The sequence below is a fragment of the Haliaeetus leucocephalus genome, unplaced genomic scaffold, assembly GCF_000737465.1.
Source record: "Haliaeetus leucocephalus isolate CR32 unplaced genomic scaffold, Haliaeetus_leucocephalus-4.0 Scaffold808, whole genome shotgun sequence".
Taxonomy (NCBI): Eukaryota; Metazoa; Chordata; class Aves; order Accipitriformes; family Accipitridae; genus Haliaeetus; species Haliaeetus leucocephalus.
Genome location: NW_010973244.1, coordinates 2844248 through 2860977, shown reverse-complemented (window position 1 = coordinate 2860977; position 16730 = coordinate 2844248). Strand labels below are relative to the sequence as shown.

At 46.2% G+C, this 16730-nt stretch overlaps 1 protein-coding gene across 1 annotated transcript in view; it reads left to right on the top strand.

Moving 5' to 3' along the window:
- The window catches only part of LOC104840677 (cytochrome c oxidase assembly factor 1 homolog), a 52863-nt gene extending 39168 nt beyond the window's left edge, over positions 1-13695 (top strand). The window contains exons 2-5 of the mRNA XM_010581804.1: positions 5583-5685; positions 8583-8734; positions 10646-10722; positions 13393-13695. Coding sequence (XP_010580106.1) covers positions 5592-5685; positions 8583-8734; positions 10646-10722; positions 13393-13489 — 420 coding nt within the window. The 5' untranslated portion in view covers positions 5583-5591 and the 3' untranslated portion in view covers positions 13490-13695. The remainder of the gene's footprint in view (positions 1-5582; positions 5686-8582; positions 8735-10645; positions 10723-13392) is intronic.
- The last annotated feature ends 3035 nt before the right edge of the window (positions 13696-16730 follow it).

The following is a 16730-nucleotide window of genomic DNA, read 5'->3' as shown; positions in this document are numbered from 1 at the left end:
AGACAAGCCTGCCAGATGAGACTCTGTAACTTAAGGGCACATGGGGAAGTAGACTGTGACAGTGGAGTACAGAAGATATACGAAGATACATAAATATATAGAAACATGCAAATGAGAGTGCGCAAGAGAGGATAAAAAGGAAATGAAACTAAAATATCTGTAGGCACCATGTCAGGCTTTGTACTAAGTGAGCAAGCCACCTGCATTGTAGCATGTGCCCCAGATGTGATACAGCTACAAGAATAAGGTGGCCATTTAGAGTCCTTAATCACTCTATTGGCTCCTTTCACTTTGTTAATTAGCTAGCAGCAAGGGCAGAGAATAAGCTTATCACAGTTTCCTGGCTTGCCAGTAATCTTCCTTATACATAGAGTTGTCTCTTCAAAGCATTTTAGCCAGGGTAAGTATAACTTTCTAGGAACTGATCCACAAGATGACCCTTGAAGGGAGTATTTCAAAGCTGGCTGAAAAGGTGTTTTACCTCTCTAAATGCCAAAATATGCCTTTTCAGTGCATCTAGAGAAGAACCACTGAGAAAAAGAGCATTACTTCTACTTTTCATTTGACTGTGAATTAAGCAAACTTATTTTCTACAAGTTGCTGAGCTTTTGGTGAAGGCAGATCAGACACGCAAAGGCTTGGTATTTCTGAAAATGCTGTCAGGAGGCACAATTTGTGCTGTTACTTCTCAGAAATGAGGTAAATAATAAGTTGAGACTATTTCTGTGAAAAAGGGGAAAATAATATGCAGAAATGACGATCCTGTTGAAACACTTCTGCTGTACTGTCCTCTCTTTGGTGACAGTACCAATGATGAAGGTATTTTGTAGACAGTGAGTGTCAAGAAGCTGTCTCTAAATTGTTGTCCTGGCATGTTATTCATATAGAAATTGGCTCACACCCAGATGCCTTATGGATCTTAAAAGATCAATGGATGGGCAAGGGAGCAAGAATGTGAAATACAAGTGTGTGCGTGTGCTTGCATGTGGCTTGCTTGACATTACCCTCATCTCCTGTGACTTCCATGACTACTCGGGTGGCTTGCAGAAAAGCTGGACCTGGGGCCGACTCAAATCCCACCAGCCCAAGGGAGAATTTCATTGCAGAAGGGTTAGGCAGCAGTTCCAGCCTTGAAGTTAGATGCTCAGGTCTGTGTTCAGGCCTATTGATAAGTTTAAATTTAATTTAAGAATAGTCTTTTGCCACACATACTTAGTGTGTCATGCTGACACCTCAGGACTACACTGGTTCAAAGTGGTTTAAAGGCTCCCAGCTGCTTGTATTGGTGGCCTGGCAGTATATTGTCTTGGCCAGGTGTGTAGGCAGTGGCCCAAATTGAGATAGCCAGCAATGATCACACTGAATTTGCATGGATCGAGTTGCTTCTCTCTGATTTCAGAGCAATATTATCGGTTACTGTTTGGTCTGCAATAGCACTCAGAAGCTGGAGGTAGTGCCAGGGGGAGGAGAAGGAAGAGGAGAAGGAGGAAGAAATGCCTTCTCCAAAGAACCTGCAGCCCCAGCTCCCTCACTCAGGTCTGAGGCAAGTAAAGTGAATGTTTGTGGCTTGATGAAAATGCCCTTGCTTCACCGCTACCTGCTTTTGGTGAAGGTGCCCGAGACCAATGTCTGCACATGAATTTCAGAGACCAAACCAGAAAATCTGAATTTGCTGAAATAACGGAGGATCTCTTAAGCCCAGCCTATTTTTAGAAGATCCTCTGTGGAGAAAACAAAGTCTAATTAAAAACAGACTTTATTGTTGCAGTAACCCACCATTTCACATGTGACCCTGAGAGTCTTCCACCTCTCTGGGTTTGTTAAATCTTGTTGTTAACTGCCTGAGTCCTGCTTAGTTTCAAAGTCAAGCTTGAATACTACCTTCTTCACCATATCTTACTATGTTCAAGGCACCAAATGACCATCGCCCTTATTGGGAAGCTCTGCTCTTTAATATTTATTTTTAGAGAACACTACTTATAACAATTTAATGTCTGTTCTTTTGGTAACTGTAGGCTCAGTGTTTTTGTGTGTGCTAATCTCCACCTAATCTTTCTTACCTCTGCAAATACCATGGGGGAAAAGATGTTTTTGCAGAACAGCGTAGCTTGGAAATTGTGCTTTTTTTAATTACCAGCTGTGAAGAAATCTGTTTTTCCACCAGTTGACTTGCATACTTTTTAGTGGTATAACAGGTTCTGAGGGGAGATCTCCGCCACAGATAGCAATGTGATCTTCCCTCCTTAGGAGGCAATTGCACATTGTATCTATAAAATTCTTCTAAATTCATTGTCTTACAGTTACTCCCTTTGTGGTGAATTAAGTCGAGGGGGTTTGGTCCTTCCCTTTAATAGCTTCTATGCTTTGCAGGCTCTAAGTAATTTTCAGAAAGGCTCAGGACAGGAGGCACGCCTTTGAGCATGTCTCTGCTTCCCTTCCCTAGTGAGCCACCTCCATGGCACTTCAGTGGAGCAGCAGATGGGAGCAGCAAAGATGGTTGGCCAGAGGGCAGAAATTCTAGTGATGAGTCCTTGCAGACAACAGCTCCTTACTATGTTTCGGTCTTCCACAAGCTGACACCATTAGTATCTCCAGTGTCATCATTCAGAAGTCTTCAGCAGCTGCATGTTTGAGCAGGATGCTCAAGGATTTGGAAGCAACGTCTAGACATCCATGCCGCAAGGGACAATCATGGCAGGGAAGGGGAGCAGCAGACCCCCTGTGAGGGATGCACTGGGCTCCAAGGACACCTCTGTCCTTGCTTTTGGAAGCTAACAGGGGATTGTGGGTTCAAAGAGAAGGTTTGCAAGGTCTTAAGAGGCTTGTTAGAATGCGTAGCTCTGAACCTCTTCCTGCAACATGCTGTCATAGGACTGACTTGGGAAAACAGCTGAGAAACAAGTGGGAGGAGAGCATCAAGGGCTAGCCTGGGGATGGGGTGGTCCAGCCTGCGGGCTTCCCACTGCGACTGAAAGCAAGCAATGGAGATATTCTCCCTGTTATGGCAATGAAGACTTTTGCAGAGCTGGTGCAGGCTGCATAACTTGGGTGCACTTCGGCACCCCCCATCCCTGCCTCACCAGGACCAGCAATGGGCAACGGCTGCAGGCAGGGGCGGCACATCAGGAGCAGCCGGGAGTGCTGCATGGAGCAGCAGTGCTTACCGGGATCACCGTTTCTCAGCTGCCAAGCTCCCTTGCCAGATGACACTGTCTTGGCACAGCACCATCAGGGCACTTGCAGCCACTGACCTGCTGCGAGCAGAGGTGCTGATGAAAATGTGTGTGAGCACATGACCGATCAGCATGAAGCTCCTCTTACTTTCCATCCCCCTTGTTTGGGTGCGAGCAGACCGTGAGACCTAACAAACCTCAAACCCGCTGAGAGTGAGTTGCAGAGCCTCTAATTTCTGCCCTTTGCTAGGCAGGTGCCCTGAGCCTCAGTCAAAATCTCCTCACTGGTGCAAGAGCTCTGCGTCTTCCCACTTTTACTCAGCAAACTGCTGGCAGCACCCCCCACCCCCAGACATTTGCATTCAATTACCCTGAATTTCATCACAGAAAGCAAATTTTGCCTGGCTGCAACTTTGAAAGGGGCAAAACTAAATGCTGTGGGTCACAGCCTATTACATCATCTGATCCACTCTCCAGATTTACCACCTTTTTTTTTTTTCTCTCTGTTATGTGGTGTTGGTGTCAGATCCTCCTCCTGGCCTGACGGATCTAATGGAAAACTTGGTTTTTAATCAGATTTTGCAGTTTTGGGGGGGGAGGTAATGTTATAAATTGTGATTTAAGGTAAGTTGCAAACACAAGCGGGTGAGCAGAAAGCTCTCACTGTCCTTGTGAGACGACTGCCACAATTTCTCTGTAAAATTACACTTGTACTTCCTCTGCTGCAATTTCTCACGCCGCTTAAGTTGCCCAGGGGAAGTGAAGAAGAAAACTTGTCAGAAACAGATCAGGAGTGAGAGAGATGATGACTGACTGTACCCGTGGCCCAATCTGGGGATTTGGGGGACATAAAAGAGACATAATACCCATGTGCTTCTCAGGGTTTCTACCATTACTAGCCATCCATAAATCTGAAGTAAATAAAACAGTAAACTTAAATATTAAGAACTCTTAACATCAAGGCAACTAGTTAACAAGCAAAGCCTTGGACTAAGGGATAGCATGCATTACGATTGAAAGCTAGTGCCGACAGGGCAGTACATGAAGGTTGTACCTGGGTTGCATTCACGGCTTCCCTTGGGCTAGAGGATGCAAGAGATGGCGTACGGGCATGTCAGCAGAGCGGTGAGCAGAGGGAGGCTGCCCCTGTCACCCTGACCCGGCCATGACAGGAAGGACTCCTGACATTTGCCTCTCCACCCTCTCTAAACTGTGGTTGCCGGCTAAGCAATACCTGACTAATGCATACCTGAGGGATGCTAGAGGTGGTTTTCACAACAGGACTCAAACGGCCTTGCCCAGGTCACATTTCTGTAACTGGTTTGGGCCTTGGTTTATTAACCAGCTCTCACTGAGCGTAACACTTAAGTCACACCATCGTGGCACGTGGATCGAGGTGTGAAGCCTTTGGGATTAGAAATCCCGTACAGCTTCCCCAAGTATTGAGATGTCTATGTGCCTACATCAAAAAGTGCAGCCTTTTGCTAATCTTTCTTCTTTTTTTTTTCTTTCAAAATCATTCCTTCCTACCATCCCAGCTGCGAGAGAAGCAAAAGCATAAGCCGATACTTGGATGCTCAGTCAAGTCCCATCCTGCCACAGCCTGAAGCAATGTGCTACTCTCCTACTAACTCAGCTTGACTCCTACTAACCTGCTGTGGGCAGGAGCATTAGCTCCGACTCTTCAGGCCACACAGTCCCCTTCTTACCCAAACCGTGGAAGCGTTCAGTAGATTGACTTTCTCAGAGGTGTTCTTATTCTGCTAGGTCATTCATTCAAATGCCAAAATTGTGACTCATTAAAAGGGCAAGCTTGGGCTCGGGGGGGTGCAGGAAGGAAGAAAAATAGCTTGCAAGAACTTTTCTGTTTATCCACGGCTTGGGAAAAAACCAACACAACAGAATACACACACCCTGGCTCCATTATCTTTGCAGGCACAGGGCTGGCTTGGCTCTGTCCCTTACCACTCCAGGCCAAATCCAGCCCTGCCGCGAGCGTGTTTACTTTAGAGAAGTTTACTCGAGAGAGAAATCCAGCCCCCGGAGCCTGAATGCTCGCAGTGTGCGAGCGAGTGCACAGGCACCGGGAACCCCGTGACAATGTGCCGCAGCGCTGGCCCCCGGCCACACTGGGGAGGTCATTTTCTTCTCGGCAATTAGCGAAGTGGTGGCATCGCTAAAAGAAGTTGAATAAACACATTCAACCCAGCTGGGTCCCCGGTTTGCTCTGTTCTCACCACCCTTCCTTCTGGGTGCGTGGTGGGGCCCCAGTAAGCAAGAGCCCCATGCCTCTGCACTGTGCTTTCATTCAGGCCTGGTTGGAAAAGGCTTTTAGGAAAGAGGAGGAGGGGGGAAATAACCCTTTAGCTTTCTTCTTTCACAACAAATGTCTTCCCTTTTTCTTTTCAGGGAGGAAAAATGCCAGCTTCTCTAAGAAAACTGCAGCAAATGGCTGTTTTCATGGGACTGTTCAGCGGTGGGGGATGCATCGTGATGTATAATCTTATGCAAAGTAAGTCTTGGTGCTGTTAGCAACCTTATTTCTCCTCTGCCCCTTTCATTTGCTTTTGTGTAGCGGGGAAAATAGCAGCATGCAAGATGTGAAAAGCAGATGAAGTTAAGGGAAGTGTGGCTGAGCCTCTGGGTTCTGCCTCCGTGGGCTCTGCTTTGTTTAGCCCCAGGGCTGCTGCTCTCCCAAGTGCTGCTGCACGCATTTCCAGAGGTGGGTATTACAAAGGGAGCAGGCTGCTGTGGTCAGGAGAAAGTCTGGTTTCTGGGGGGTTTCCTGAGGGTGAGGGGAAAGTGAAAGCTTAGGCAGTAATGCAGGTTTGGTTTCTTACTGAGATTTACAACTGGGCAGGAAAAGAGGACCATCTGTGAGAAGGTCTTAATGTCTAGCGGTTTTATCTGTAAATCTCTCTGTGGTGCTGGCCCTTAAACACAACGTGCCTATGAAGTGCTAAGACATCATTAGTTTCTCCTGAATGAAGGGCAGATAAGAGCACTCAGCGCTGAGAAGACCAGAACAAGGAGAGAAAAGCTAGACAGGTGATGTTGCTGTTACAGGCAGCTCTAGTTGCTACATGTCTTTGGCCAAGAATCCAAATTATTAGTCCAAATGATAGATGTTTGTTTCTTCTAAAATTGTTTCTAGATATTTAGCATCAGACCAGAAATAGGCTTTGCCTCTCTTGGGGGTTGCTATAGGCCTCTTGGCCCTATGCCTCTCCCTTGCTGGTGCTATCAAATGATACTGCTTTTCACCTACCCGTATATTGGAGGATGCTGCCAGAAAAGCATAGCCAAGCCTGTTCCTCAAGCCCTCAGATAAGCTCTGAATCCTCCCCTTCATTTTACATGTATTAATAACAAATCAGACAAGGCTGGAAAGCAGGCTTTAATTTTAGGCAGCTCATGCCCTCAAGCTCTGGAGTACATGACAGATATATGATCCTCTTATGCTTTAAAATATTGAATCTAGTTTTAACAAGGACATTAGCATTTTTTAATTTTCATCTTCAGCATTGTTATCTAGAAATCTCTGGGGGGAAAAAAAGTCAACCCCTGTGCTATACAGAAAGTCAAAGGGCTCGTTGCCCGCATCACTTAGCTGTGCAGTCAAGTGGCACAATGCGATGACTGCTTCTTGCTGTGTTGCAATATCAGTGGCCACTGAGTAGCTGTCTGGTAACTCGGTGACAAGCCAACTGGGCTGTTGAAAGGACACTTTCTGCTGCAGAGTGTGTCCTTCTGTAGCCTCCAACAGACAGGGAAGCCACACTGGCACCCTCCCTCCCTTGGCCCACGCCCAGGGCTATCCCAGTTCCTTCTGCCCAGTGCACAAAACTGGCCCATACTGGGACCTGGGAGGAGCAAGTGGCTTCCATAGTGGTGGGAGCAGGGGGAGAGGGGTGCTTCCCTCCCCTTCCTTCAGGCTGAAGGGAAGTTTGCATGCATGTGGGCTCTGTGAAAGCTTGAACAAACACTCAGGTAATTCTATTTCTACTCATTCTCTTTACCTCCACACCCTCCTCACAGGAGCAGTTGCCCCAGCCAACCCCAGCATCCTTTCAGCACTCCTACTGCAAATGCATGGACAAATGGATTATTCTGCCATTTTATGTCCAATACACAAGATGCTAACAAGGAACAGCTGAGAAGGACCACTAGGAAACTCGAACCTGTTTCCCCTCCAACCTGCAGGATGAGCACAACATACTTTTAACATGATCTGTAGGCACTAAAGGGCTGGCACGCTGCAACCCCTTTTGCTGGAGCTCCCTAGGGTGGCCCAGGGGGCAGGGGAGGACCAGCGCAGGCTGCAGCCTAGCAAAGCTGTTTCTATGCCAACTGGATGCTGCCTGCTCACAGGGGATGACTATAATTAGGGAGAGGGGGCAGCATCCTTCTGCCTCACGCTCTAAGAGTAATACTGACAGGCAAGAGATCAGGTAACCTTACACCTTGTTTTAAACTCCTTGGAAGGCGAGAGTAAAATTGCCAGATTAGGATTTTCACACGTGCACACTCTTAATTTAACTCGGCCCTTCTTGATGTCAAGAGAGTGAAGTTAGGCTGGCATGAAGCACATCTAGAAATCCCAGCAGGCAAGCCTTAAAACTGTTTATAAGCAAATCTCTGCTTCCATAAGGAGGGTCGGCACGTTTCCAGCCTCACAGCTCTGCATTGTCCATTAGTGACCACTGCACAGCATTGCCCAGCTATACATAGCAACCAGACATTGATAAATAGCGATTTACCACAATTGTCCTCCATATGCCAACACTGCAGCATCCAGGCTACTGTGCTATTGTTGCTGCTTGACCATTAACTCTAATGGCACTTCTTTGTGCCTCCCTTTTAATGCATCCATCAGTAGAGTTGCAGCTTCATGGCTGCCACTTGAAAAGCTGTACCAAGACCACAGCAAGAGTTTCACGGCAGCAGCAGCTGTTCCTGTCTCACACCAATGTCTGTGAAATATTGTCCATTCTTAAAGTATTTTCTGTACCTCCTTTAAAAAAAAATAAATTTAATTACTTTCAGAACATTTTCAGGTATTCCTCCTTATGTTTTTTTTTTTTTCTCCTTCTTTTTTTGTTCCTTTTAGATGACATACAAACATATGAAAAGCAGGGAGACACAGCCATAGGCTGAACTGTATATCAGTATGGAATAAGCTATATTCAGAGCCCTCTTCACTTAAATGAGCTGAATAACATTACAGTTCAGCACTGCTGCTGTGATGTAAGGGTGTATTTCCTCCTTTAGCCAGATTTCTCCTAATTAATAGTTTGGACTGTTTTTCAGGGAGGGTGTGGTAGCCTGGAGGAAATGTCTTTTTCTTTTTTTACTTATGTTTTGATTTTAAGTGAGGAGTCTCCTCACTACCCCGTTTCTATCACCTAGAAAGTTTTGCCAGGACCCAGTATTACCAGCAGGCTTTGGAGCAACTGAACAGCAATCCTGATGCCCTGGAAGCCCTGGGTGCCCCCCCTCTTAAGGTTCACAACATCCGACTGACAGATGGGAGTAATCGCGTGGACACAGAAAGAGCACAGGTAATGCTGGGGAGGTGGTGTCACAGGGTGGCTTCCCAAGGCGTCCGGTGACGAGAGATCAGCCGGGGGATTTTCAGGAGGTCACGAGTCACCGGGGGGCACTGGAAGGCAGTAGGATGGGATGCCAGTTGATTTGAAAGAGGAACGGGTTTCCAGAGCATAAATCTATGCTCTAATGTGAGGGACTAGAAGCAGCAAGAGCAGCATCTTTGTGTTGTGCTATATGGGCACGTCACAGAATGCCGAGGGACCTCCCAAGCCAGTCGGTCCCCCTCCTGCTACCATAAACCACAAAAGCATTTTCAGAAACGTATCAGATCCAGTTTTAAAATAGCAGTTGCCTCCCTCTCCCCCCTGGATACATCCCATGCTAATTTTTAAAGCTTTGTCCAGAACAGAGTTTTATAGCTGCTTATGAGCTATGCTGTGGTACAGCACAAATGGTGTCATTTTTAAAAGCACCTGTAAGTCTGTCCCATGGAGGACAGCTGCTGGGTGCGGAGCTGAGCGCTGGGGTTACGTAGTGACTGGAGAATGCTGCGCTGGGTGCTGAAGTGTTGCACAAGGCTGCCTTGCATCAGCCCAGGGCTGGGCCAAAGCAAACCTTGCAAACACAAGTCCACTTCCATTCTGGGTTGCTGCCTGAAAAGGACTTTCCATCAGTGTTTTTACCCCTTAATCCAGGACTGGCTGCCCTTCCCTGGTTTTGCTAGTGATGCAAAATGTCCCTAGAGACCTCTCCAGGCAACTCACTGAGGGATGTCATCAAATTTGAATCATTTTGTCCCTCCTGGTGACTAGTTTTGAGTTCTAGGGATCAAGCAAGGGCAGTAAGGAATCGAGCAGATGGTGCAGTGAAGGAGAGAGGCTGTCAGGGCAAGAAAAAAATCGACCTTCAACCAGCTCACATAAAATTCTACTTTCTGTCTTGCTGCGTCACCCATGCAACACCATAGACCAAAACATTTCCCTGGTTTTACAGATTTAACCAGGCAACATATCCAAAGACAAAAATGTGGGGAAAACGCACAACCTCTTATGCTGATTGAAAATAAGAAGAGAACCTGTCCCACCGATATGTTCCTGTGTCACTGTTTAAGAATGCTGGTTGCTCAGGTGACTCAGGGTGAAGTCAACCCCTGCCTTCTGCCGACCTCACCCAGGACACAAACCACCAACTTTCTTCTCTGCTTTTTCATGCTCCTGAGCATTCATATTCTCATGAAATAAACTAGTTAATCATCATTAATGATTATATCATAGATCAGTTTACTGGCTCCACAACATTGTCAGCTCCTGGGCCTGTTGGAGAACCCCTGGCATTTTCCCTTTGTGATTGCAATACCACCAGCAAACACTACACGTGAAACATTTCTTTTATTCAAATTTTAGACCGAGTGCAATTAGCTGTGGTCAGTGCTGCAGCTCCTAGCTTTGTTTAATAAACAACTGAGTGGAAGAATTTGTGACACTGACAAAAATCATTGAACATCTCATTGCCTTGATGCATGTTAATGGACTGATCTATAGAGGATCTCAACCTACAGGCTTGTTAAGGTTATGGGAAGTTCTAGCACAGTGCAGGCCACCTCTGGATCACCATGCATTCTGGTAAGGAAAGGTGTTTGCTCATAAATAATTCAGAGAGCGAGTGGTTTTCCCTGGGGCTTGCAGCTGTAACACAGTACATTCTTTCAGCAGAGAGAGATTAATGTATGGCAGAACAGGCATACTTGTATAGCCACGCACACCTTAGCCGTTAGAAAAGCTTAGTAAAACTCTGAAATATGTTAAAAAAATAAAATTAGTTTAAGTTAAAAGGGACGGTTTGTGTCTTTGACTGTAGAAGCAGTACATGTCCATTTCAGTAACATGCTTCACTGAATCTTTAACATACTTTTACATCTGCAGATAAAGTTACCGGTATCTGGAACAAAGTCAGCGGGGTACCTCTACATTAACTCAGAGATGGACCACTCCCGTCAATGGTGCGTACTGGGGGAGGTGCTGGGAGAAATATATAGACGCAGGGAGAGAAGTGGCAGGAGAAAAGAGTGGAGCAGGGTATTTGCGTTAGTAATCCATGCTGCTGAGATCATACACACAAAGGAAGAGGAAATTCATGTCTGAAGGTCTTGTGAAAGGTTATTACCGTCATTATGACAAAAAATGTAAATCACTTGAGAAATCTATTGAATTCATCCCTATGAATACAAACAGAACAACATGAGCCATTAATTTGTGTGAAATGTGTTCTGCAAACTACAGCTCAGTATTTATACAAATACTGTGAGCCAAGGTATTGTCCCCTCCCACCCCTTCTCCCCAGGAAGGTGCAAGGCCATTGAACAGCAGTCCTAACTACAGTCTAGTATTATGTATTGCAGTAGGGGAAATTCTTACACATTACCTCAGAGCCTATCAAGGTGAGCTAAAAATTATGCAGGATTTTTTTCAAGCTATCCAATAAACACAGTCTTTATAATTTAAAAAAAAGTGCTAGGACAGATATATTACAGTAGAAGGATGCTCTGGCTCTACATCATGTAGTGGAGATTTTACATTTTTGTAGTACTGAAGCTTGAAAACCTCCCTTGTCAAGGGTAAACTGTTTTGTAGAGCTAAGCAAAGAATTATTACATGAATTCAAAGTCCACCTTCCATTGCAAAAGAGGAAATTTCACTAGATGGAAACCTCCTCACATGTATTTGTTCTTGGGCGTTTGTTAGGCACTTCTGTTATCTCTATCTAGAAACCCAAAGCTACAACATTTTTTCTCAGCTGCCACTAGCCATATGGTAATGTTTTCTTTTCATAATTAGGTGAGCACGACTTACTGGATTTCTCTTCTGAATAACTGTGGGAAGGAAGGTGTAAAATGATGGGAGGGAGGCACTAGGCTGGGACTTGAGAGACTCAGGGCCAGGCCTGGTCTCCTCCCTAGCGACCAGAGATATCCCCAGAGGTCCCCAGCCACCTTTCTTGTACACATACGCTTCCCTGGGGGCCTGGGCTCTGATCTTCTCACTCCTCCTTATCCCCTCCTCACAGATGGAGGGAAGTAACATTTTCCCTCCCATTTCACTGGGTTACTCTGAGGATAACTGAAGATTGCAAGATGTTAAGCTACGGCAGTAACTGAAGTGCATACATATCTCTCAGAATTTTGTTTTTAAAATGAGTTCTCCATGCATTTCTGCAAGCACAAGAGAAAAAAAAAAAAGCATCTTCTGTAAAAGGGTTTGTGGCAGACTCAACCATCTCCACCTACATGCGGGGTTCTGTGGACAGCTGCACTTGGGGCTAGACAGGACTTGGTGTCCTTGCACCTGGCTGAGGAACTAAGTAAGAGTGAAATGGCTCATTCCATCTGCTCTGTGAAGAGGAGCTCCTGAAGTCCCCAACAGGAATAACAAACATGTAAGCAGGCCATTCTGGTGGGGCTCTGCAGAGTGTGCATGTGGGCATTTCCAGTGGACACTGGGGAGGCAACCAGACCACTACAGACACAGTGAAATGACACCAGGAGGTGAGCGCTCTGTGCAAGAGTAGTTGAGGCTGCTAAGCCACTGAAATGCTTCAGACTCTGAGCATGCAGTCTGTCCATAGTGGTTTATTTATTTATGTGGTTATTAAAAAAGGAGGGCAACTGAAAAAAACTGAAATCTGGGTTCATGAGTTGGTTCGGACCTGGAGGAGGAGGCATTCACTCAGGCGCAGGCAGTGTAGGGATGGCGAGGGCACCTGGAGACAAGGGCGACCAAGGCACCAGTCCTGCAAACTGACGCTTGCCTGCCCCGAAGCGAGTGGAGGGAAGGGCTGAGACCCTGGGCCACGCTGAGGGGAGCAAGCAGTTGCTCCTTCAAGCCCTGTTACAAATGAGGCAGTTACTCGTCCCAGGTCGGACGGAGGCAGAGGGCTGGCGAGTGAAGACCCCTGCCACAGACCCATTGCACAGAGGTGTGGCAGCCGAATTACCTAATTGTATGTACTCAGCACCGACTCCAGCAAAAGCAGAGCTTGATGAGCGCCAGGAGCTTTTGAAAAAATCCTGTCTTAGTACCCCAAAATAATAGTCCTTCCCAGCTGGAAAAGCAGCGTGAGCAGTCTCACAGAAGTGGGTTTGAAGCAGAGCTTAGAGGAAGGAAAAAGCTTCCCCTCAGTCTCCAACAAACGCAGTTTTCCTTCTCTTTTGAGTAACTACTGTCGTACCCTGTCAGGGTTTCAGCAGTCACATTGAGCGATCACACAGTGTTCAAACTCCTCCAAGCCAGGATAATTCCTTAGCAACACAGCCTGGCTCCAAGGCTGGAGAGGAGCAGAGCAAGGAATGCACCAGCAGGACGGAGAGGAAGAAAGGCACTGGGTTAGGGGAGGAATGTCCTATCTAAAAATAGCTGGCAGGATTTTATTTGAGTTGCAACAAATAGGAACACGCATCCCAGACCTTTAAATCTGGACTGTGCTATGCTATTAGGGAAAACAGCTTTCAGAAGCTGGCACTTGCAAACCAAGTTCTAAAACACTTGAGAGAATTTTTAAAGGCAATGAATGCATGGAATGATTTGTTTCTCCGTGCCAGCTGTTTCTACACTGACTTTACTACTATATTAAAAGTGATTGAAAAAAGTTAAAAATCTCTTTTGGTTTGTGTCAGCTGGTGCCTTCAGGATGTCACCTTGAAACTGAGGGATGGTCAGAGTATTCCCGTTTACCACTCCCCGGTGGAAAGCATTGGTGTGCAAGAAGGCTAAAAAGTCAAAGGCAGCTGCTTCTCCACCTCCCGTTGAGCTGAAGGAGCCATTAATCGATTGCATCCCGCTGTGTCCGTGAATGTACACAGTTGTCACAAGTGACAGTTTCACTTAAGTGAGTGCTCTCAAGACAATTTTCTCTCTCTGATTGACCTCATCATTGTCATAATTGTAATTTCTTTCTTTTGCTGGTTTATTCATGTGTTCAGCAGAAGCCTAAAATAAATATCTTGCAAAAGACTTGCTGTCCCAGAGAAGTCATGTGTTATGCCCTGTGTGTGCTGATGTTATGAATTTGAAATAAATAAACAAACTGCCAGGCAACTGAACTTTTCTACAACTGCAGACCAAGGTCAGGACAGTTGGGATGCTCTGTCATGGCTAGAAGACTAACTCAGCTTCTCAAAGTGATTCCCTTGCTGCTTTGGTTTTCCCCCATTTTTCAACAAGGTGTTACCTAAAGCAGGAGGGACAAAGCAGTGAAGGTGGACCTCAGCAGCAGCCCTCTCCACTCCTAATGAATAAGTCACATATTGGGTAGATTTGCACCCTCACAGTTATCATTAAAAAGCTCATGAGATAGCCAAGGATGCTCATCGTAACCTAGGAATTCCAGGAAGAGACTTGCTACTCACACTGCTTACACTGAAGGTTACTCAGAAGAAGCCACTGCTTCACACCAGCACTGTCCGACACAAGTTCAGGAGAGCATATTTACTTAGGGAGGAAAACACTCAGGAGGTGCAGAACAGGTAAAACACCGTCATGGTTCACTCTGACTGCAACAAGAGATTTTGACTGTGCCTTGATTCTGTCAATCAGGTAGAGACTTGCCCGTCACCAGAAGCAGGCTGAGGAATAAACAGAAAAAAACTCCAGAACCACCCACACAATTTCCACCCCTGACCCCAAACTGCACATTTGAACAATTGCAAAGCCTAAGACACAGTCTGAGACAGACACAAGTAACTCTCCTGCCTTCATACCTTGAAGTAACATGTGAGCCATTAAGAATGTCCAGAAGAAAGAGTATTTTGGATTTATTGTAACAGAGCAGCTTAATCAAGCTGCAGCTAGGGAGAGCCCAGAGCCTATACCCTCAATTCCCTTCCCCCCACCCCCTGCACTCCATCTCGATATCCAATTTTGAGTCCTAGAAATCCACCAAAGGCACAGGCAATGCAAAGATTTTCAAGAGTAACAAGCATTAGATAGGGAATAGAGATCTGGAGCAAAGAATTGTTAAAGACCAGCAAGCATTTTCCTGCTCAATGATGACCCAGCAAACTGGGCGAGGTTGCTTTTGAACAAGTCTGCAGAGCAAATGCTAAAGCAAATGGAGGGAGAGGCTGACTAGAGGACCACAGCAACAACATCTGTGACAAAAGGTTTTAGAAGGAAAAAACCAAACCAAACCAAACCATACTTGAGATTTAGTTTGGGACTTACAGAGACCTGATCCAACACGCACAAATGCCCACCACACCAGGGCAAGGATTAGGATGCATCAGGGAGAGACACTGTGTCCCACCTTTTAGATTGAAATCGCTGTGATCCGGTTTCACAAAACAAAATACAAACCGTGTGATTTAAAAACATTAGCCTTGCACTGCTGCAGCCCAGCTAGCAAGAAAACCTCCTGGGAGATGTGGAGATCTCCCAGCCACCTGGTGTCTCAGAGTTTGGGCAACTCTGGCTTTTGGTCACTGAAGAAGTTTGATGATGAATCAAACAGTTGACAAGGAAAAGCCAAACCAACCACTTCACATCCATCACTTATCACTTCTCTGGCTGCAGCTTTGACTCGTTACCAATCTCAAAAGAAGCTGTGGTTGTTGAGAGCAACCCCAGCGCATGTAGTCCCTATGTCTGTGCTAGAGGCATCTAGCACACGCTGCCACACACCTGCCTTTTGTCACCGCTGCATGCTTAGTAAGCCTGGGACCTGCAGTGGCTGCAAGGTATACAAATGTCCAGGAAACCTGGCACAACCAGCCCAGCCTGCAACACAACGCTTGCTCACCACCCTCCTGTCTCTTGAACCAGCATGCACAATATCCCTGGTGTGGCTTCACAAATTGCTGCACCACAATACCACTGCCTGGCCTGGCTCTAACCCTGGTTATCCCAGGCCTGAGGGACATATACACACTACCCCCTCCCCTCCCCCCAGATATTACCAGTAACACTGGAGATATTGCACCACACCAGACATTACCAGCAACACTGGAGATATTACTATCTTGCTTGGGGGAAGCAGAGCTTCTGAACAAGTTGTGTTTTTCATTTCCCCACTAGAGACCTAGCAGAGCACCCCTTTAACTTTAGGCACTCCTGATCTTCCTAACCAAACCATGAGTTCATCAAAGCTGTGAGAATGGGCAGTATCATCATATCATACCAAGGTTTCTCTAAATCAACTATTTAAACCCAGAGAAGGAAGAAAGCAATGGGTGGAGCTGGAGCAGATGGGTGGAGGGGGGGCAAGAGAAAAGTCACATTCCAATCCCTGCTTTTGTTTTACTACCTAACAGCAAATGCAGAATTCCTTACCTCTTGACCTTGAAGAGCCTCAGGAGCCACTTCCTCTCCATATTTGAGCTCTTTTAAGATGCACATATTCAAAGGGAGAAAAAGAAGCAAGCTGGTGCATGCAGTGCCAAGCTGCTTTGGCCACGTGGCTCCCGTTAAGCACACCGCAGCTCACGGTGGCTGCTTTCAGAGTGGACACAGGTGCAGCAGGAGCAACCAAGAGAGCTGGAGCATGCCAGGAAGACGGGGAAAGCAAAGGTCTCAGAACCACCAGCAGTTGCTGAAAGCCCAAATAGCTTCAAGAGGGCACCTGGGCATCCCTCTTCCCTTTGCTGTCTTTTCTTCTAAGGAACACTGGAGCAGATTAGGTTGTATTTAACTTCATTAGGTCATTGAAACGCTAATTCATTACAATTACATTGTGTTACCTGTCGCTCAACACCACTCTGGACAATAATTTCATTTTTATTGAGAAAATGTTCATCTTTTGATAAAAGACCCTAAACCCCCCCAGTTAAACTCCTTTAGAAAGCCATTCTTTTCTAATCACAGAACAGTTAAGGTCAGGAGGAGCCTCTGGAGATTGTCTAGCCCAATTGCCTCACTCACGGCAGGGTCAAGTAGAGCAGCTTGCCTGGGACTGTATCCGATCAGGTTTTGAAGATCACCAAGGATGGAGACTCTACAGCCTCTGGACAAACTGTATCAG